This window comes from Crocuta crocuta, unplaced genomic scaffold (assembly GCF_008692635.1).
Source record: "Crocuta crocuta isolate KB4526 unplaced genomic scaffold, BGI_CrCroc_1.0 scaffold153, whole genome shotgun sequence".
Lineage (NCBI taxonomy): Eukaryota > Metazoa > Chordata > Mammalia > Carnivora > Hyaenidae > Crocuta > Crocuta crocuta.
Genome location: NW_027529525.1, coordinates 3,689,695 through 3,705,718, shown reverse-complemented (window position 1 = coordinate 3,705,718; position 16,024 = coordinate 3,689,695). Strand labels below are relative to the sequence as shown.

The 16,024-nt window shown below is 43.4% G+C and overlaps 1 protein-coding gene across 7 annotated transcripts in view; it reads left to right on the top strand.

Annotated features, from left to right (window-relative positions):
• The window catches only part of TANC1 (tetratricopeptide repeat, ankyrin repeat and coiled-coil containing 1), a 239,414-nt gene that overhangs the window by 174,872 nt on the left and 48,518 nt on the right, over positions 1-16,024 (top strand). For 3 of the 7 annotated variants that reach the window (XM_077761025.1, XM_077761021.1, XM_077761022.1), the window contains 6 exons: positions 1,815-2,078; positions 7,309-7,431; positions 8,200-8,481; positions 9,416-9,573; positions 12,805-13,036; positions 14,148-14,314. In XM_077761025.1, the coding sequence (XP_077617151.1) occupies positions 1,815-2,078; positions 7,309-7,431; positions 8,200-8,481; positions 9,416-9,573; positions 12,805-13,036; positions 14,148-14,314 (1,226 nt within the window). The remainder of the gene's footprint in view (positions 1-1,814; positions 2,079-7,308; positions 7,432-8,199; positions 8,482-9,415; positions 9,574-12,804; positions 13,037-14,147; positions 14,315-16,024) is intronic. The other 4 variants (XM_077761023.1, XM_077761028.1, XM_077761027.1 and 1 more) reach the window with 4 other exon arrangements.

Sequence of the window (16,024 nt, the reverse complement as noted above, 5' to 3'; positions counted from 1 at the left end):
TCATGCTTGCTATACTTATGTGCATTTGAATGGTCCATTTAAAAAAAACACACAAGGTTGTGATTGAATCCAAATAGATGGAGACACCAGTTTTAATACTATGGATAGAATACTTGGAAATGTTGGGAATAGACACTCTGGGATAGGCTTAGATCCCAAATCAGCTTAGATTTTTGTTGGAAACAGAAAATCAAGTTCTGAATCAATAACCATAAGATTAAATGTAGTGTCTCTGAGCACAGCTGGAAGAGATGTTTGTTCATTTGCTTATTCATTGAGCACTTAGTGTGTGCCAGGGGCTGTGCTGTTCAGAAAAGGGATGTGGCAGATCCAGGTTAGACACTCTGAGGCTTCAGCACATAGGAAGGCTTTTTATTTAAAAAAATTTTTTTTAATGTTTTATTTATTTCTGAGAGAGAGAGACAGCATGAGCAGGGGAGGGTCAGAGAGAAAAGGAGATACAGAATCAGAAGCAGGCTCCAGGCTCTGAGCTAGCTGTCAGCACAGAGCCCGACGCAGGGCTCGAACCCATGAACTACGAGATCATGACCTGAGCCGAAGTCAGACGCTTAACTGACTAAGCCACCCTGGTGCCCCGGAAGGGTTTTTAAATAAGGAGACAAACAGTGGATAATGAGTCCAAACTGGAGCAGCAGGACTAAAGGGCATTTTAGAATTGTGACAGAGTATCCTGCGGTCACCGTGAGGAAATTGTTTTGTCTTTATTTCTGAACCTTAAAGAACATTGTAAAAATAAACAAAACAACACTCTCTCAGACCCTTTGATCCTGGATAACAGGCTGTTGGAGCTAATTCACCAGCCTGCTGATAGTATGTATGGTCTGGGTTATATTGATGAAGTAGCTTAATCTGGGAGGCTGAGTTCTATTATACTACACTCTGATCTGCCACATGCCATTGAATCTCTCAGTTAAGGGCCTAGGCTGTGTGGATCCAAACAGGAAACACGAAAGGACCAGAGGACATGGCCCTTGTTCTCTAGGACACAAGCCAGTGTTGAGTCTGTGGTAACCTGTGCTTGCAAGGGGCTCAGGTCTTTAAATTGGAAGTGGCTATTTGTAGAAGCCATGTAGGGTGAATATTGCTGTTTTCTTACATCCTGTTCCTTCTCTTTTGCCAAGATGGTTTTCCATGCTGGTTTTCTTTCTTAGAGGTTAAATTCTGCAGTCAAGCATCCCTTCCCATGCTGGTGTTTTCTGTGTGCTGAGAAGTTTTCCACTCCATGCTGCTAAAGGAGAATAAAGTCAAGTCACTCTTTCTGGTTCATCTTGAACAGATGTTATAAAGTTTAATTCTAAGGATCAGATTCTCTGCTTGACTTTACAATTGAAAATCTTCTAGATTTTCTCTTGCATGTTTTCTGCATTAACCATTGTATCGCCTTGTCCTCCCCCATATATAAATATTAATTTGGAAAAAAATGTTTATAGGTTCAGAGGAATTTAATGAGATATGAATTCTTTTGTGAGCAATTCATCTTTGTTAAAAAGAGCGGATACATCATCTCTAAATTACATAGCTTTACTCTTAACTCTCAGATAGTTTTAGACAGCTTTTTCATTATCTTACCAGCCTTTTGCCCTTCCATGGTAGAATGACTTAGTTTATTTCCCATGATAAGCAACATTCTTCTAATTTACCAAAATACATTGTATGAAACATAACTTTGATAAAAATCTGTGTGGACCGGAAAAGTTTCCATTGATCACGGGGAGGGCAGTGTGCTTGTGTTAACTCTCAGCAGCCCCAGCTGTGCCTGGCCTCCTTCAAAGTATTTTGGTCTCTCATTTCAGCCACAATTACAAGTTCATCCGAAAACGATGACCGGAGTGGCTCCAGTTTGGAATGGAATAAGGACGGAAGCCTAAGGTTAGGGGTACAGAAAGGAGTGCTTCATGATCGCAGGGCAGATAATTGCTCCCCAGTGGCAGAAGAGGAGCCCCCTGGGTCAGCGGAGAGCGTGCTGCCCAAAACTGAAGCCTCAGTTGGAGATGGTCCAGTCCCTTATTCTCAGAGCTCCAGCTCGCTAGTAATGCCACGGCCCAACTCAGTTGCAGGTAAGGACATGCCTCTCTCCAGAAGGGTTATCTTACTGGGTCTGAGGTGCCCCATGCTCACTGTCTCCACTTGGGAATCTGGTCCAAACACAAGCCAGATTTGTGATCGTGGGTCAGGCACTTACCTTGTCTAGGCCTCAGTTTACCCATCTGTAAAAATGCTAAGGCTGCCGTTAATGGTCTTTAACTGATCCTTCCATTCTGGAATTCTTTAAATCTAATATTTAGATTCTATGGCTTTTTGTGTATAAAGGAAGAAAGTGGCGAAAACTTTGTCCTTGTTTTTGTTGCTTTAAGCCTGAGTAAATTTGTACCTTTTTATTACATGTTGGTAAACAGGAATCGTTGTTTAGAGTGAGTTTGTTAATATGAATTCAAAGAATTTCTCATCCAACTTTTGAATTAATTTTTTATAATTGAGGCCCATCATACAGATGGGAGGCCCTCTTTCTGTATCCCTCAGTTATAAGGGAGCTCACAGCTTAAAACATAAGCAGCCCAAGTGAGGCCTGTCAGTCAAGGAAATGAAAATGGGAAGGGCAGGCAATCCTTTGCAGAATGGGGTCAGCTGGAACAGGAAGAGGGTACAAAGGGGGTGACTGTTGCTAGTTGACAGTGGGTGGTCATCAAGCAAGGAGAGCAATTTGGGATGGGCAAAGAAAGGAACTCTTCCTTGGAGCTGTCCTGCCTGCTCTGATGGTCCCGAGTTTCCAAACTCCATGCTCCTGGGTTGAATTTAGAAGATGATCTTGTTTCAGTTTTTCTCTGTTACCAATATAGCACTTAAAATTTCACCTCTACTAACAGTCCCAGGTTCTCTTTCCCTACATCAAACGATTTTTCTCTACTGTTCCTTGGGGATGTGGCCGGCCAGTCTGGTCGTTCTTGGGCATTCTTTTTTCAATGGAACTCTGAAGCAGCTGATACATAAATGGCCCTAATGGAAAAGTTCTGAGGCGCGGCTCTAATTCACTTTCAAAGGAAGTAAATGGCCTTGTTCCAGAAGAGGGATTTGGCATGTCTGCCAGAGAGAAGTACTGGGGAGTGTTATGCATATTGAGTGATGGTTCTTCCGAAAGCTTTTATGCCCTCCCACCACTATCCTGCTACCTACGGCAAAGTGTGTTGCACTCAATGCGTTTAGACTGCGTCTGTCTACCTAGTTATGATGAACAATTCATTTGTATGATCCCAGAACATGATAGTTTTATTGATATCAACAAAATAGCAAACTTGTATTCAATTTAATCAAGCTATTTTAAAATTAGTAAACACATTAATACATTAATAGTGTTGGAAGCACCCCATTTAGGGTTATGCTTTCTGCCTGATGTTCTTTCATGTGATCTCCTGGCATGTGGAGTGACAGTGGGTGTGAGCTGAGCTTTTCCAGGAGACTGCAGTGATTATAGAGCAGGGCTTTCTGATTTCTGCTGTGCTTATTCATTAGTGTCTCTGTACCCACTTGAGCTAGACCTCCTGTGGAATGGGAGGGTGTTACCTCTGGGTTTGAGCAGTGGCTGCCTGGCCTAATGGGTTTGCTCATTTCTTCTCTGTTGCAAATTTTATAAACTGAAAGCATATTTTGGAAGGAAACAAGCAAGTTCCTTACCTCATGGTATCTTTTAATAAGCTGGAGTAAGGGAGAATCTTTATTGCCCACTTTCCTACCCCTGAAGCTGAACCTCAATTAAGAAGTAATGGCAAGATTTTTCCAAGTATCATTGAAAAGAATAAGAAATGCAGGTCATAGAGACCATGTGTAGCACTTTGTCTAGTGATTAGAAGGCCAGCTGCTACAAACAGGGTAGTAGGCAACCCTCAATGTTAGGATTTAAATAATATGTCATGGACCATATATTTCAATCCCTGGGAATTATTTGCATCTGAAGATTCATGTAAACACAAGTTGCCATTTGGGAAACATCAAGTGATTACATATAAGGCATATGAGGGCAAGAGTAGGGACCAGCGGGTGAAGGAAAGGTGATACCATACCTCTGGTCACGGCTGCACCAAGGGACCTGCCCGCCTTCTCCCCCTCCCCCTCTCCCACCCCAGGAGTGAGGATATGGAAGTGAGTTCCTGAGGTTGCCAGCCTTTACTGTCAGTGAGCCTATTACAAAGAACTGTGGTTGTCTGTTCACTATTGTGTCTAGTACAGTGAAATTGGTAAAATTCTTATGTCAAAGACTATAAAAATAAGTTGACTAGGTTTGGAGATTGTTTCACTGTACAGAGATTTTCTTTGTAAAGGTATCTGTTGGAGTGGAATTGGTGTAAAATGCTGCAGTCAGGTTATTACTTTATACTACATCAAATGTGTGGTATCAATACCTCATTCCTTTATTAGGAAACAGAAGGAGAAGCCTTTAACATGATATCTTAGATAATCTACAAATTGGGTAATTAGGTTCTACTATTTTTGACTAACTTCTTTTTTCTTTTGAATTGCTTTCTAAGTGGATCACAGACACTGTATTTAGTTTTCTAGAAAACCAACAAACAGAATTGACAGCCAGTTTTGTTGAAATTCTAAGCAGTCATTGCCTCCATTTAATGGCATTTACCTTTGATAGGTTAGTCCATGGTATTTCAACTGATACTTCTTTTTGTTAGGATTAGAGATTTTTCCTTCTGCTGCTCCATCAACCCCCCACTCCACCCTACAAAAAACTCTCCTGCAGCATCTTAAAATACCCTTCTCAGGCAGATGGTCGATGCGATGTGTGTGTCTGCAACAAGTGTGCAATTTAACCGTAGAGCTACTAGCAGTAGGCTTATTGCAGCATAAAATTATTGCTTTCCCTCTGCTTTTTTTCTTGGCCCTGAGTTGTGTTGAGTATTTTGAAAACAGTTATTATTAAATACCGGAAGTGAGTCTGGCTGTTGTGCTGGTAATATCTGAGAATCTACTGTACACATGTGTGAGAAGGCAGAATGTGGTCCAGATAGCCTACTCTTCTAGGTGGGGAGGGCCTAAAGCTTCACTATCCCAACCATGAGTCTCTCTCTGGCTGTGACAATGCTGTAGGAAGCAGAGGTAGCCGGCAGCTCCTGTCTTGCAGCCCCACTGAGCCATGGTCCATTTCACTGTATCTTAATCACGTTTGAAATGGGGAATCAGAGCTGCAGAGAGGGTGAGGCCACTTTGTTGCACACTTTGGATCCAGAGCTGTAGTGATGGTAAATCTGAAAACAGAGGTGCTTGAGTCCTCACCATCTCCTGCATCTGTGTCAAGTTAAGGCTTTTTTTTGCAATCTTTTCTTTGGAATGCCCTTATATAGTCTCCTATTCTTAATCCTTTCGGTTGTCACAAAATTACAAACTGAATGTCATGTTCAAAGGGGTTAGGGGAGGAAGGGAAATAGGAAACCCTTTGGGGGCTTCAAGTGTCTTTGATTTCTCTAGGGCTGAAGCAGCAGGCCAGATATTTGTGGCTGTTCCAGCTCTGAACCGAACTTGGCTTATGGGGCACAGCTGTGGCTGATCCTTCTCCCTCAGCCTCCAACATGCGGGTGTGTCTACAGTTAGGCATGCTGAGGAGAGGGGCATTTGCAGAGGTCTGGGTCAGAGTCCCAGGTCCCAGGCAGGAGCCTAGAAATATATATTCCAAGCAGTATTATTGTAGGGAGCCATGGTGATGAGTTTGGTCCTGGTGGCCTTTTGGGAAGTTTCACATACCCTGCTTTTGAAGGACCTAGATTAAAACTAGAGGCTGCCATTGGATTCCCATAAATTAGGCCCATGTGGAAGTCCTACGTAAGGAATTAGCTGAATCTTTTTAAAGGGGAAGATTTGTGTGGAATATTGACATTAGCATGCACATGATGTGTACACAGGCTGTGGATATACACCAAAGGGATACAGGATTATAAATGTATGCTGTTGTGAAGTCAAGGCATCACATGTCTCTCCTGGCACTGGGAAAGTGAGTAGGGCATGGGGTGGATTGCTCTTTGGGGAACGTGGCAAGAGGGGACACGCCACAACATAGCCAGGCCTTGGAGCCACCCAGGTGCTTACTGAACGGGTGTGTGTGTGTGTGTGTGTGTGTGTGTGTGTGCGCGTGCGCGCGCTAACAATGATGTAAGCCTCAGGAGGGAAAATAGTGAGATTGGGTAGATGGTGCTGGTCAGTGGCTGGGTGCTGTGCAGCCAGAAGGCTTTCAGCAGACAGATGGTACAACTTGCCTTCTCTTCCTTGAAACTTGGTCCCACTAATGATTTCAACAGTCCTTAGAAGCCTTAGCCCTTCGAATGAAACTCATGCTCCCTATTCATTTGCCCGAAAATGATGCCTATATTTTATTATCCTGGAAAAGAATTCTATGTGTAGGATCAGCAATAACTTATGTTGGGCCACTTAACCCACAAATTAGGTGAATTTTATTTAGAATTCTCTCATTGTGACCTAGGATCTATATGTAAATAAGAGGAGGCTCTTCTTTTTTTCCTTTTAGGGCAAAAACATACTGTGTATTTGCTGTTAAGATTTGCTAAGAATTAGCAACATTATTTTGTATTGGTTATTTTTATAATCCAACTTGTATGTATCTTGAATGCACCTTTAATGCTTTTTAAGTGGTAGCTGTATGCTGTGACTCTTACTGATTTGATCAGAGATAATATTACTTGTTTGTATAATATTTAAAAATACACATATGATATAGTATATAATATATACATAAAAAATATAAAGCTTAGGAATATGTTTATTTCTGATGAAATCCACATGGCTCCTTTCACTGTCCAGAGCTGACTTTTACTGTTCTGAGCACTGAGAATTGTACAGCAGAATCTCCTCCCTTAATTAACAAGGTTGGAATTCCAGCGACAGCAGAAGGCTCTACACAGAGTTTCAGGGAAAGAGCTCTGGGACCATGCTGTGTGTCTGCAGTAAGTACTGCAGCTTTATTGAGTGACACGTGATGGTCAAGTTTCTTCATAAAAATTTTTGGGGAAGTCTGTCTCTTTCCAGGAATGATGGAGAATTCTGGCAACCATACTAGCACAACTTCATTTTAAGAATGAAGAACACTTGGTTTTTACCAGTTTCCGGTGAACTCATTGCCAGAAAAATAAGCTGGGGAGGGCAGACAAAACCCAAATTACCTTGAAGTGAATTGAAGGCCTGAATGGAATTGCCTAGTAATTTATAATTTGTAGTCGTTTGGGTATGATATTGAAATCAACTTTGAAAAGACTAAACTTCAGTTTAATATTACAGCAACAAGCTCAACCAAGTTGGAGGATCTGAGTTATTTAGATGGGCAGAGAAATGCCCCTCTTCGAACGTCAATTAGATTGCCGTGGCACAATACAGCCGGAGGTAGGGCACAGGAAGTTAAAGGTACTTATCTTTGCATCTGCTGGGATAATGGATATAATGAGCACATTCACTCAACATTGACGATCTGGGATAACCAGCATTTAAGCCAGCTCATTTAAAACCATGATGTGTATTGTGTGTGTGCTGAAAGTTCATTAAATGTGCCAAGAGGCCATTCTTTAACAGTTTTGGGCTTCTTCCTTAAAATATGTGTGATGAACTCATTTCTGGAGTTGAAAAATGATTCTGCAGCATGTTATTTTGGAATGAGGAATAATTTAACACTCACTAGATATTTTTTGGGACCCACATGGAGTCCACTTTGTTTCATTTCCCTGAACTATTGGCCACCTCCTATGTCTACCCATAACGCACAGTCGGGTGGTCAGGAGCCTTGCCGAAGGGGCCACGCACCATCACACCCAGATGAGAGCTGGGACCCTGTCTCCTGGAAAACATTTTCACTTGACTCACACAGTAGCGGAAGAAACCTGTCTTACATACTGTTTCAGACAAACTGATGAGACCTGGTCTGGCCACTTGAATCCCTTTTTCTAATGCTCTGCATGTCTGCCCTGAGTCATGATTAAAGAACTAGCAAGTCATTTTAATAGGACCCTTTGTAAAACCAACAGGGGATTTTAAATGAGATATTACAGAAGTATTCATAGAAACCAGACTGGAAATACAGATCCCTTGTAGGGTAAAACTAAAGGCTAATACTAAGTATATCAGTGTATAAAATTATGACATTCTTCTAAAATAATTATCTTTTTTTTTTTCCCTAAGCACGATTTGCTCCCTACAAGCCACAGGACATTTTGTTGAAACCTCTGTTGTTTGAAGTACCAAGCATAACAACGGACTCTGTGTTTGTGGGAAGGGATTGGCTCTTTCACCAGATAGAAGAAAACTTGAGGAACACAGAACTGACAGAAAACAGAGGCGCCGTGGTAGTTGGAAATGTGGGCTTTGGGAAGACCGCAATCATTTCTAAGTTGGTGGCGCTTAGCTGCCATGGAAGCCGCATGAGGCAGATTGCTTCCAGCAGCCCCAGTTCACCACCGAAAAGTATGTGCATGCTTAACCGCTTGTCTAGTTTATGATATTCATGTCAGGTAGATGGGGGACATTGCAGTGGGGTAAATAGACATTCTCCATTTTCGTCACATTGTTCCATCTCCCATACCTGGTCTGCCAGCACACTGGGAGAACCTTTCCATCCATCCTGGCACCCAGGGAGCCATCACCTGCGATGAGAACAGCGTTCCCTGGTCTGGTCTCAGCTGTAGGGCCTGTGATTCCTGGTCAGGTGCCCTGGAGACTTTGGGTCCTAAAACCAAGGGGGTTCGGCTCCTGGCAGAAAAGGCCAGGAGGAATCTGTGCACAATTCTTTCGTACCCTGCTCCATACAGCCTTTGTCCTCTATGCTGGACTTAACTCAAAGTATAAAACTAACTTAAAATGGGATGGAGCAGCCAAATATTTGACTAATCACATCTTATTTTATGTATAATAAACCCATTAAAAGAAAGTATCTCTAACATGGTGAACAGGAACAGTGAACCATAAAATATTTATACATATATATGCATATGCATATATATACACTGTGTGTGTGTGTGTTTGTGTGTGTGTGTGTGTGTGTGTGTGTGTGTGTGTGTGTGTGTGTGTGTGTGTGTGTGTGTGTGTGTGTGTGTGTGTGTGTGTGTGTGTGTGTGTGTGTGTGTGTGTGTGTGTGTGTGTGTGTGTGTGTGTGTGTGTGTGTGTGTGTGTGTGTGTAAAGAAACCAGAAAGAGCAGTGCTCCCGGGAGGGTATCTGGGTGGATAGGAGGCAGGGCTAAGAGGGACACTGTGTGTTCTCCTTTGGACCTTTGCATTCGGGACGCTGTTCACTCATTACCTATTAAAACAGTCTTTGGGTCTAATCAAGAAATCTGTTCACTGTCTCAACCGTACCCCTGTTCTGATGTTGTAATGATGAAATTGGCCTCTTTCTCTGCAGCTTCAGATTCCTCCCAGGATCTTCCTTTCACTCCGTTGCTTTCACCAAGCTCTTCTGCAGGCGTTACCAACATGACTAAAACACCCCCTGGGTCTGGGTCAGATACTCCTGAGAACCAGAGACCAAGAGAGGATGCAGTGAAATACCTCGCCTCTAAGGTAACATGCTCCTGCTCTAGGGGACCCTGAGAGAGAGAGAGAGAGAGAGGGAGGGAGGGAGGGAGGGAAGGAGAGAGAGAGAGGGGGAGAGAGAGAGAGAGATTTGTTAGTTTGGCTTCTGGGAAAGGAATAGAAAAAGGGATCTGAAACAGAGGTTGTTCTTTAATGTAAAAATGTAGCTTTTGATAAAATAGTGATCAAGTACTCCAAGGTATTAATGAAAATAAATATCTCCAGACACTGGCAGTGGACTTTCATTCATCTTAAACAAGGATTAAGAGGTGCCTGGGTGGCTCAGTTGATTAAGCTGCCGACTTCAGCTCACATCATGATCTCACGGTTTGTAGGTTTCAAGCCCTGCATCAGGCTCTGTGCTGACAGCTCAGAGCGTGGAGCCTGCTTCGAATTCTGTGTCTCCCTCCGTTCTGCCTCTCCCCAACTCACACTCTGTCTCTCTCTCTCTCTCTCTCAAAATAAACAAACGTTAAACAAGCAACAACAACAGTGGGTTGAAAGAATTCCTCAAAGTAGCAGGTGGTATCACAGGTGCCACAAATTCATCCTTACAAGCATGTGCTGTCCTTCACTTGGGAGCCTTGAACATGACCCAGGTCACCACACCTGTGCTCTGTTGCCTGGGGACGTTGGTTCCCGGCATCCCTCTCTCAAAGGTTTCTTGTGATGTTATAAAAGAGACTTGGCTGACTTTCTCTTTGTAGCTTCACGGTCATCAGGGTCCTTCTGAAATTTTCCATCCACTCAGCATCTGTCACAAGTTCATAAGCCACCCTGTGCATTAGAACAGTTACATCTCTCACTCCTAGTGACCTGCTGGGGTCTCCCTGGGCAGTAGCGGTGTGGGCAGGCAGAGCTGGGGAACACGAGGTGGACAGTGCCAGGAGCATCTAGTTAGGAACCCCTGAGGGTGAGTTTGATGCAGGAGACTGAAAAGAGGGCTTTTTGGCCCCAGATCCTTGCTCTTGCTTCTCCTTCTCTGGTGAGAGCTGCTCCTCACTGGTGTAGGCAGCTCCACCCACCGATTCACGGCAGTCCTCTGGTAATAAATGAGTGACTTGAGATGAGGGATCTAGTGCAGACTTCAAAGCCACCCCGCTACACTGATTTTTCAAACCACTTCGTGACCTGCAGTAAGAGATATGTTTTACACGGAAGACCTGGTACATGCACATACTCAACACATAACTGAAGCAAAAGCATCACAGTATTCTCACAGCCTATAAAACTAACCTTATGAAGTGAAAACACGCCGTTGTGGCTCCAGATTGCTTTCATGGCCCACTGTTGGGTTGACAGACTTCAGTCAAACACATGGCTTTCCATTGACCATGGTGCGGCCTGTCTTATTGCTGGTTTCTACAAGCTCGGGGGTCCTGCTGTGTTCCTGCTAATCTTTCCAGGGCGAAGTGGAAGAGCAATCAGCTTTCCTCACGGTGTTGATGATAATTTTAATCTAAAACAGAAGTCACACAATAGTTCCAACTTGGCCACGTCTACTCTTGCCACTTGCTTTTAAGAGTCTACAGACCTGGAATCCAATCCTGGAACTTTCAATGACTGCCCTTGTCACCTGGCGAGGCATTTAACCTGTGTGCTCTGCCCACAGCTGTGAAGCAGACCTGGTGAGGCAGGCAGGGTTGTGAGGAGCTCAGGGGGACAGCAGGCACGCCTACCCTTCTGGAGAACAGAAGGCACTTTGCACAAATACATTTTTACTTTTTTCACCTTCCTTCCCTCATACTCCCTATTCCTCCTCTTATTCTCACGTGGGAAGGTATCAGAGTTTTCATACATCTACAGAGCTCTTCTCTCAGGATAGTTCTGCACCTGGCACTTTCCCTGGGGTCTCTAACGAGTAGTCTGCTGCCTATTCAAATCCATCCCAACAAAGGCATCCCTCCTCATCCCCTCAGTACTTGGGCAGGGACCTCTCTCCTCTATGTCTCTTTATATTATAGGCAAACATTTGGTGATTTCTGATTGTGGTCCTTCAAATTCTGTTACTGTTGAGTATCTCCAGTGTCAGGTGTGTGTGTGGGGAGGAGGCTGAGGGTTTGAGCTAGGCTGCCAGCCCTCCTGCCTGGGAAAGAGAAGCAGCTGTGGGTATGCCTGGGTGGATCAGTCCATTAAATGTCTGGCTCTTGATTTCAGCTTAGGTCATGATCTCACCTTTGTGGAATCAAACCCTACACTGACAGTGCGGAAGCCTGCTTTGGATTCTTTCTCTTCCTCTCTCTCCCTGCCCTTCCCCTGCATGCATGCACCCATGTGTGTGCAGAGTTGCTTGCACTCTCTCTCTCTCTCAAAATAAACAAACGTTAAAAAGTTATATTTAAGAGGCGCCTGGGTGGCTTAGTCGGTTAAGCGTCCGACTCCAGCTCGGGTCATGGTCTCACGGTTCGTGGGTTCGAGCCCTGTGTCGGGCTTTGTGCTGACAGCTAGCTCAGAGCCTGGAGCCTGCTTCGGATTCTGTGTCTCCCTCTCTCTCTCTGACCCTCCCCTGCTCAGGCTGTCTCTCTTTCTCAGAAATAAATTTAAAAAAAATTATATTTGAGAGAGAGAGACAGAGTATGAGCAGGGGAGGAACAGAAAGAGAGGGAGACAGAATATAAAGCAGGTTCCAGGCTCTGAGCTGTCAGCACAGAGCCTGACCCGGGGCTCGAACTCAGGAGCCTTGAGATCATGACCTTGAGCTGAAGTCAGATGCTCAGTTGACTGAGCCACTCAGGCATCCCAATAAATAAACATTTTTTTAGAAAAGCACCTGTGACTCCCTGCTTAACTTTTCTATTTTGCCTGGTTTTGGGGAGCAGCAAGAGTTTCCCGCGGAAATGCTGCTGTTTTTGAAAGCAGGAATGAAGCGAATGTAGCACTTCTGGATGTTGAGTACATTGGGATTATTCAGAAATGCTTTAAGCCAGGATTGGCTTTAGGTTTTATGAATGAGCCTTATTCATTATTTTGGATGCAGAGTAAGTTGTGCTGATCTTAGTGCTAATCAAGATGGATTTGTGGCTGCAATTAAGAGTCTGCCCAGAACGTGGCAAACCATGTGAATGAATGAAAGAATACCTGAAACAGTTAAGTTAAATAATGACTCCGTGTTGGGGTATTTCATTCCTGTGGCAGATAGGAGCATTGCATGTGTTTGGCATAGTGGAGGGAGCGTGTGAAGATGGGTGGGTAATGCTGATGGCTCTGCTTCCCGCACAGGTCGTGGCCTACCACTACTGCCAAGCTGACAACACGTACACGTGCCTGGTGCCGGAGTTTGTACACAGCATTGCAGCTCTGCTGTGCCGGTCCCATCAGTTGGCCGCCTACAGAGACCTGCTGATTAGGGAGCCCCAGCTACAGAGCATGCTGAGCCTCCGGTCCTGCGTGCAGGACCCGGTGGCTGCCTTCAGGAGAGGAGTGCTAGAACCGCTTACAAGCCTGAGAAACGGTACTTCTGAGCAGCCACCCACACCCTCTCTCTCGTTAGGAGTCCACAGTCCCCGGACAGTCCTCAGAGCACTTGGATGGGGTGAGGGTGGGTGCCAGGAGAGCATGTGGGTACATCTGTGTACTGCTTATTCTCTTCCTCAGAACCATCTCCCCAAGGTCCCTCCTTCCTTCTTGAATGGTGTAGTTTTAAAAGAAACGTCTCCAATAAAGAATTAACTCCTCAGTTGAATATTTCCAGAGTAGCTAATTTGTAACCATAGGTTATCTAGATGACTTATGCCCTAGAAACTGTTGCCTGCATGTTTTATATTCCTACCTGGTGGGGGAATAATTTGGTTGATTGGGGAACTTGCCAGCATATATTTTTTCAGGGGCTCTGCTCAGTTGAATTGAACCTAAAGGCTTTTCTAGAAGTGGTCATTTGATTTTTTTTTTTTTTTTGGTCCTTGAAATATTTGACAAGGTAGGGGACATTAATGCTATTATGGACTGTTCATTTCTTATCCTTTCTCCTCCTCATTCCTCACCTTTTGAGCTAATTTACCAGCCTGCATATCACTTCTGCCAGAAAGTGCCAGAGAAAGGGGATTGAAACAGATCTGTCGTCATTTCCCCTCAGTTTCTTGGGCAGAAAGTTGGTGCTAATAAATGGAAAACTAGATTCAGCCTTGTGGGAAAAAGCCCTGTTCTAGGAGTCTATAAAAGCGAGGTTCTCACCACTGGCTGGCTGTGTGCGTTGGGCCAGATGCTTGGCTTTTGAGAGTCCCTAGCATCCTTTTCCAGATTTAATCTCCATATATGCCAGTTATCTTAGCTATAGCTCACCCCAGTGACAGGAGTTTACAAAGAGCTAACTGTATCATATCCATGGGTGAGATCCTGCTAATGTGTATAATGAATATGTTTCTGAAAACTGTTTTATGAGATTTGTTTTTCTCTTGGCTGTCTGCTCTGGTTTTCATTATAAATTTAATAGAAAATATGCTTCTCTGAAAACCATTTCTTCTGCAATATGTATTTTTACCTTTTCCTAACACTAAGATCCACTGCGAGGTGCCACTTTCTAGAAATGTGTAATTTCTTAATTAAAAAATTATTTTATCCTTTAGAGCAGAAAATTCCTGAAGAAGAATACATTATCTTGATAGACGGCTTAAACGAAGCAGAGTTTCATAAGCCTGACTATGGAGATACGCTTTCTTCTTTTATTACCAAAATTATTACTAAATTTCCTGCCTGGTTGAAGCTGATTGTGACCGTAAGAGCGAATTTTCAGGTGAGAAAGAATTCTCCAGTCTCTTTCTAAGACCTCATACCAGTATTTTATAGTGATTAACGATATAAACTGTTACAAAGCATTTAGGTGCTGAATTGAAAACTACATTAGGACTTTGAAATATGTAGTCCACAAAGCCCCAGATGGGTGAAATTCTGACCTTTTTACCTTCCAAGGCACATGAATCAAGGTGTCAGGAAAGTCTCCTCTTAGCATTGCACTGTCCTTGCACTTCCAAAATGCAAGTGTCCAGCCCTGAATGTAACTCAGTTTGTCTACTAGAGTTTAAAGTTATTTCCTGTAGTTACTTGTGTAGAATTGCAGTGGTACTTTGTTTCCTTCCTTCCTTCCTTCCTTCCTTCCTTCCTTCCTTCCTTCCTTCCTTCCTTCCTTCCTTCTCTTCCTTCCCTTCTCCTCCTCCTCCTCCTCTCTCTCCTTCTTCTTCTTCTTTTTCTTTCTTTCTTTCTTTCTTTCTTTCTTTCTTTCTTTCTTTCTTTCTCTTTCTCTCTCTCTCTCTCTCTCTCTCTCTCTCTTTCTTTCTTTCTTGGAAGGAAAGATTTTTAAGGCCTATTCTGAAAGAAGGTCCATTTTTCATAGAACTTCAACATAAGGTATCACTTGTAGTGAGATAAAGTGGTGTTTTTTTAAAAATCTCTTCCTCATCTTTCCCCTCATTTGAACCCAAATTATATCTTACCAACCTTTGACTCCTTCCCTCTACCCCTGTCCTTTTTTAGTAATGACATTACTCTTAGATTTTGATTTTTGCCCTTTTATGATGATGTCTATTTAAAAATAGCATTTGGGTTCTTTTCTTTTCTCATTAAATGTGGCATTAGGCCTCAGCTAAGCTTGATGTTTGTTTTTATGGCCATTTGATTTATACCCTTTGCAGTCATTTATCACGCATTAAGTGGAATTTGGCAATCGATAGAGCAAAGGAACAGGAGTCCTATATTTTCTGTACTAGCTGTTTAAATTTTCACAGGGTTTGGTTAGCATCCATGTAAAATGGGAGTGAGTATACTCAGCCTGTCCCCTGCAATTATTAAATTCAATGAGGACATGGAGTCAAATTCTTCAAAAATGCTAGTGGGAAGTTTAAAGAAAAAAACAAAAACTCTCTGCTGTTAGGTGTCAGGATAGTGCTTATCTTTTGCACGGGGGTGGGTTGGAAAGGGCCATGGGGCTTCGTAGAGCTGGTGACATTCTGTTTCTAGCTGCTGGTTGCACAGATGTATTTAACTTTATGAAAATTAATGACATTGTGCAATTATAGTTTGTATGTTATACTTCAATTTAAAAATTTACTTGGAAAGAACAGTAGTTAACCAATGATAGTTGGCTGTACTGAAGTACGGCACCCTGGTTAAGGTAGGCTGTGGCTGTGGTACAGCCTGGCGGGGAGCAGGGACCGTCTCCGATTTCCTGGCTCGGTTATACAGTCCCAGTATCTGATGCACAGAGAGGGATGCCTCTTATCTCGGTGTCTGGCCGTGTTCTTAGACACACAGTGCTGGTCTGTGTCTGTCCTTGTTATATAACCTCCGCACAATGTAAGGATTATGAGTATCAGGTCACCTCAGGGTCTCACTGCCCCTGTGCTCGTATGGCCAGGTTGCCATTGTCTGCTCAGGGCTCTTACATCTAGCTTGGCTCTGAGTCTTCAGATGAGGGCCTCGGGAAAGCCATTACTGATTCGATCTCGCA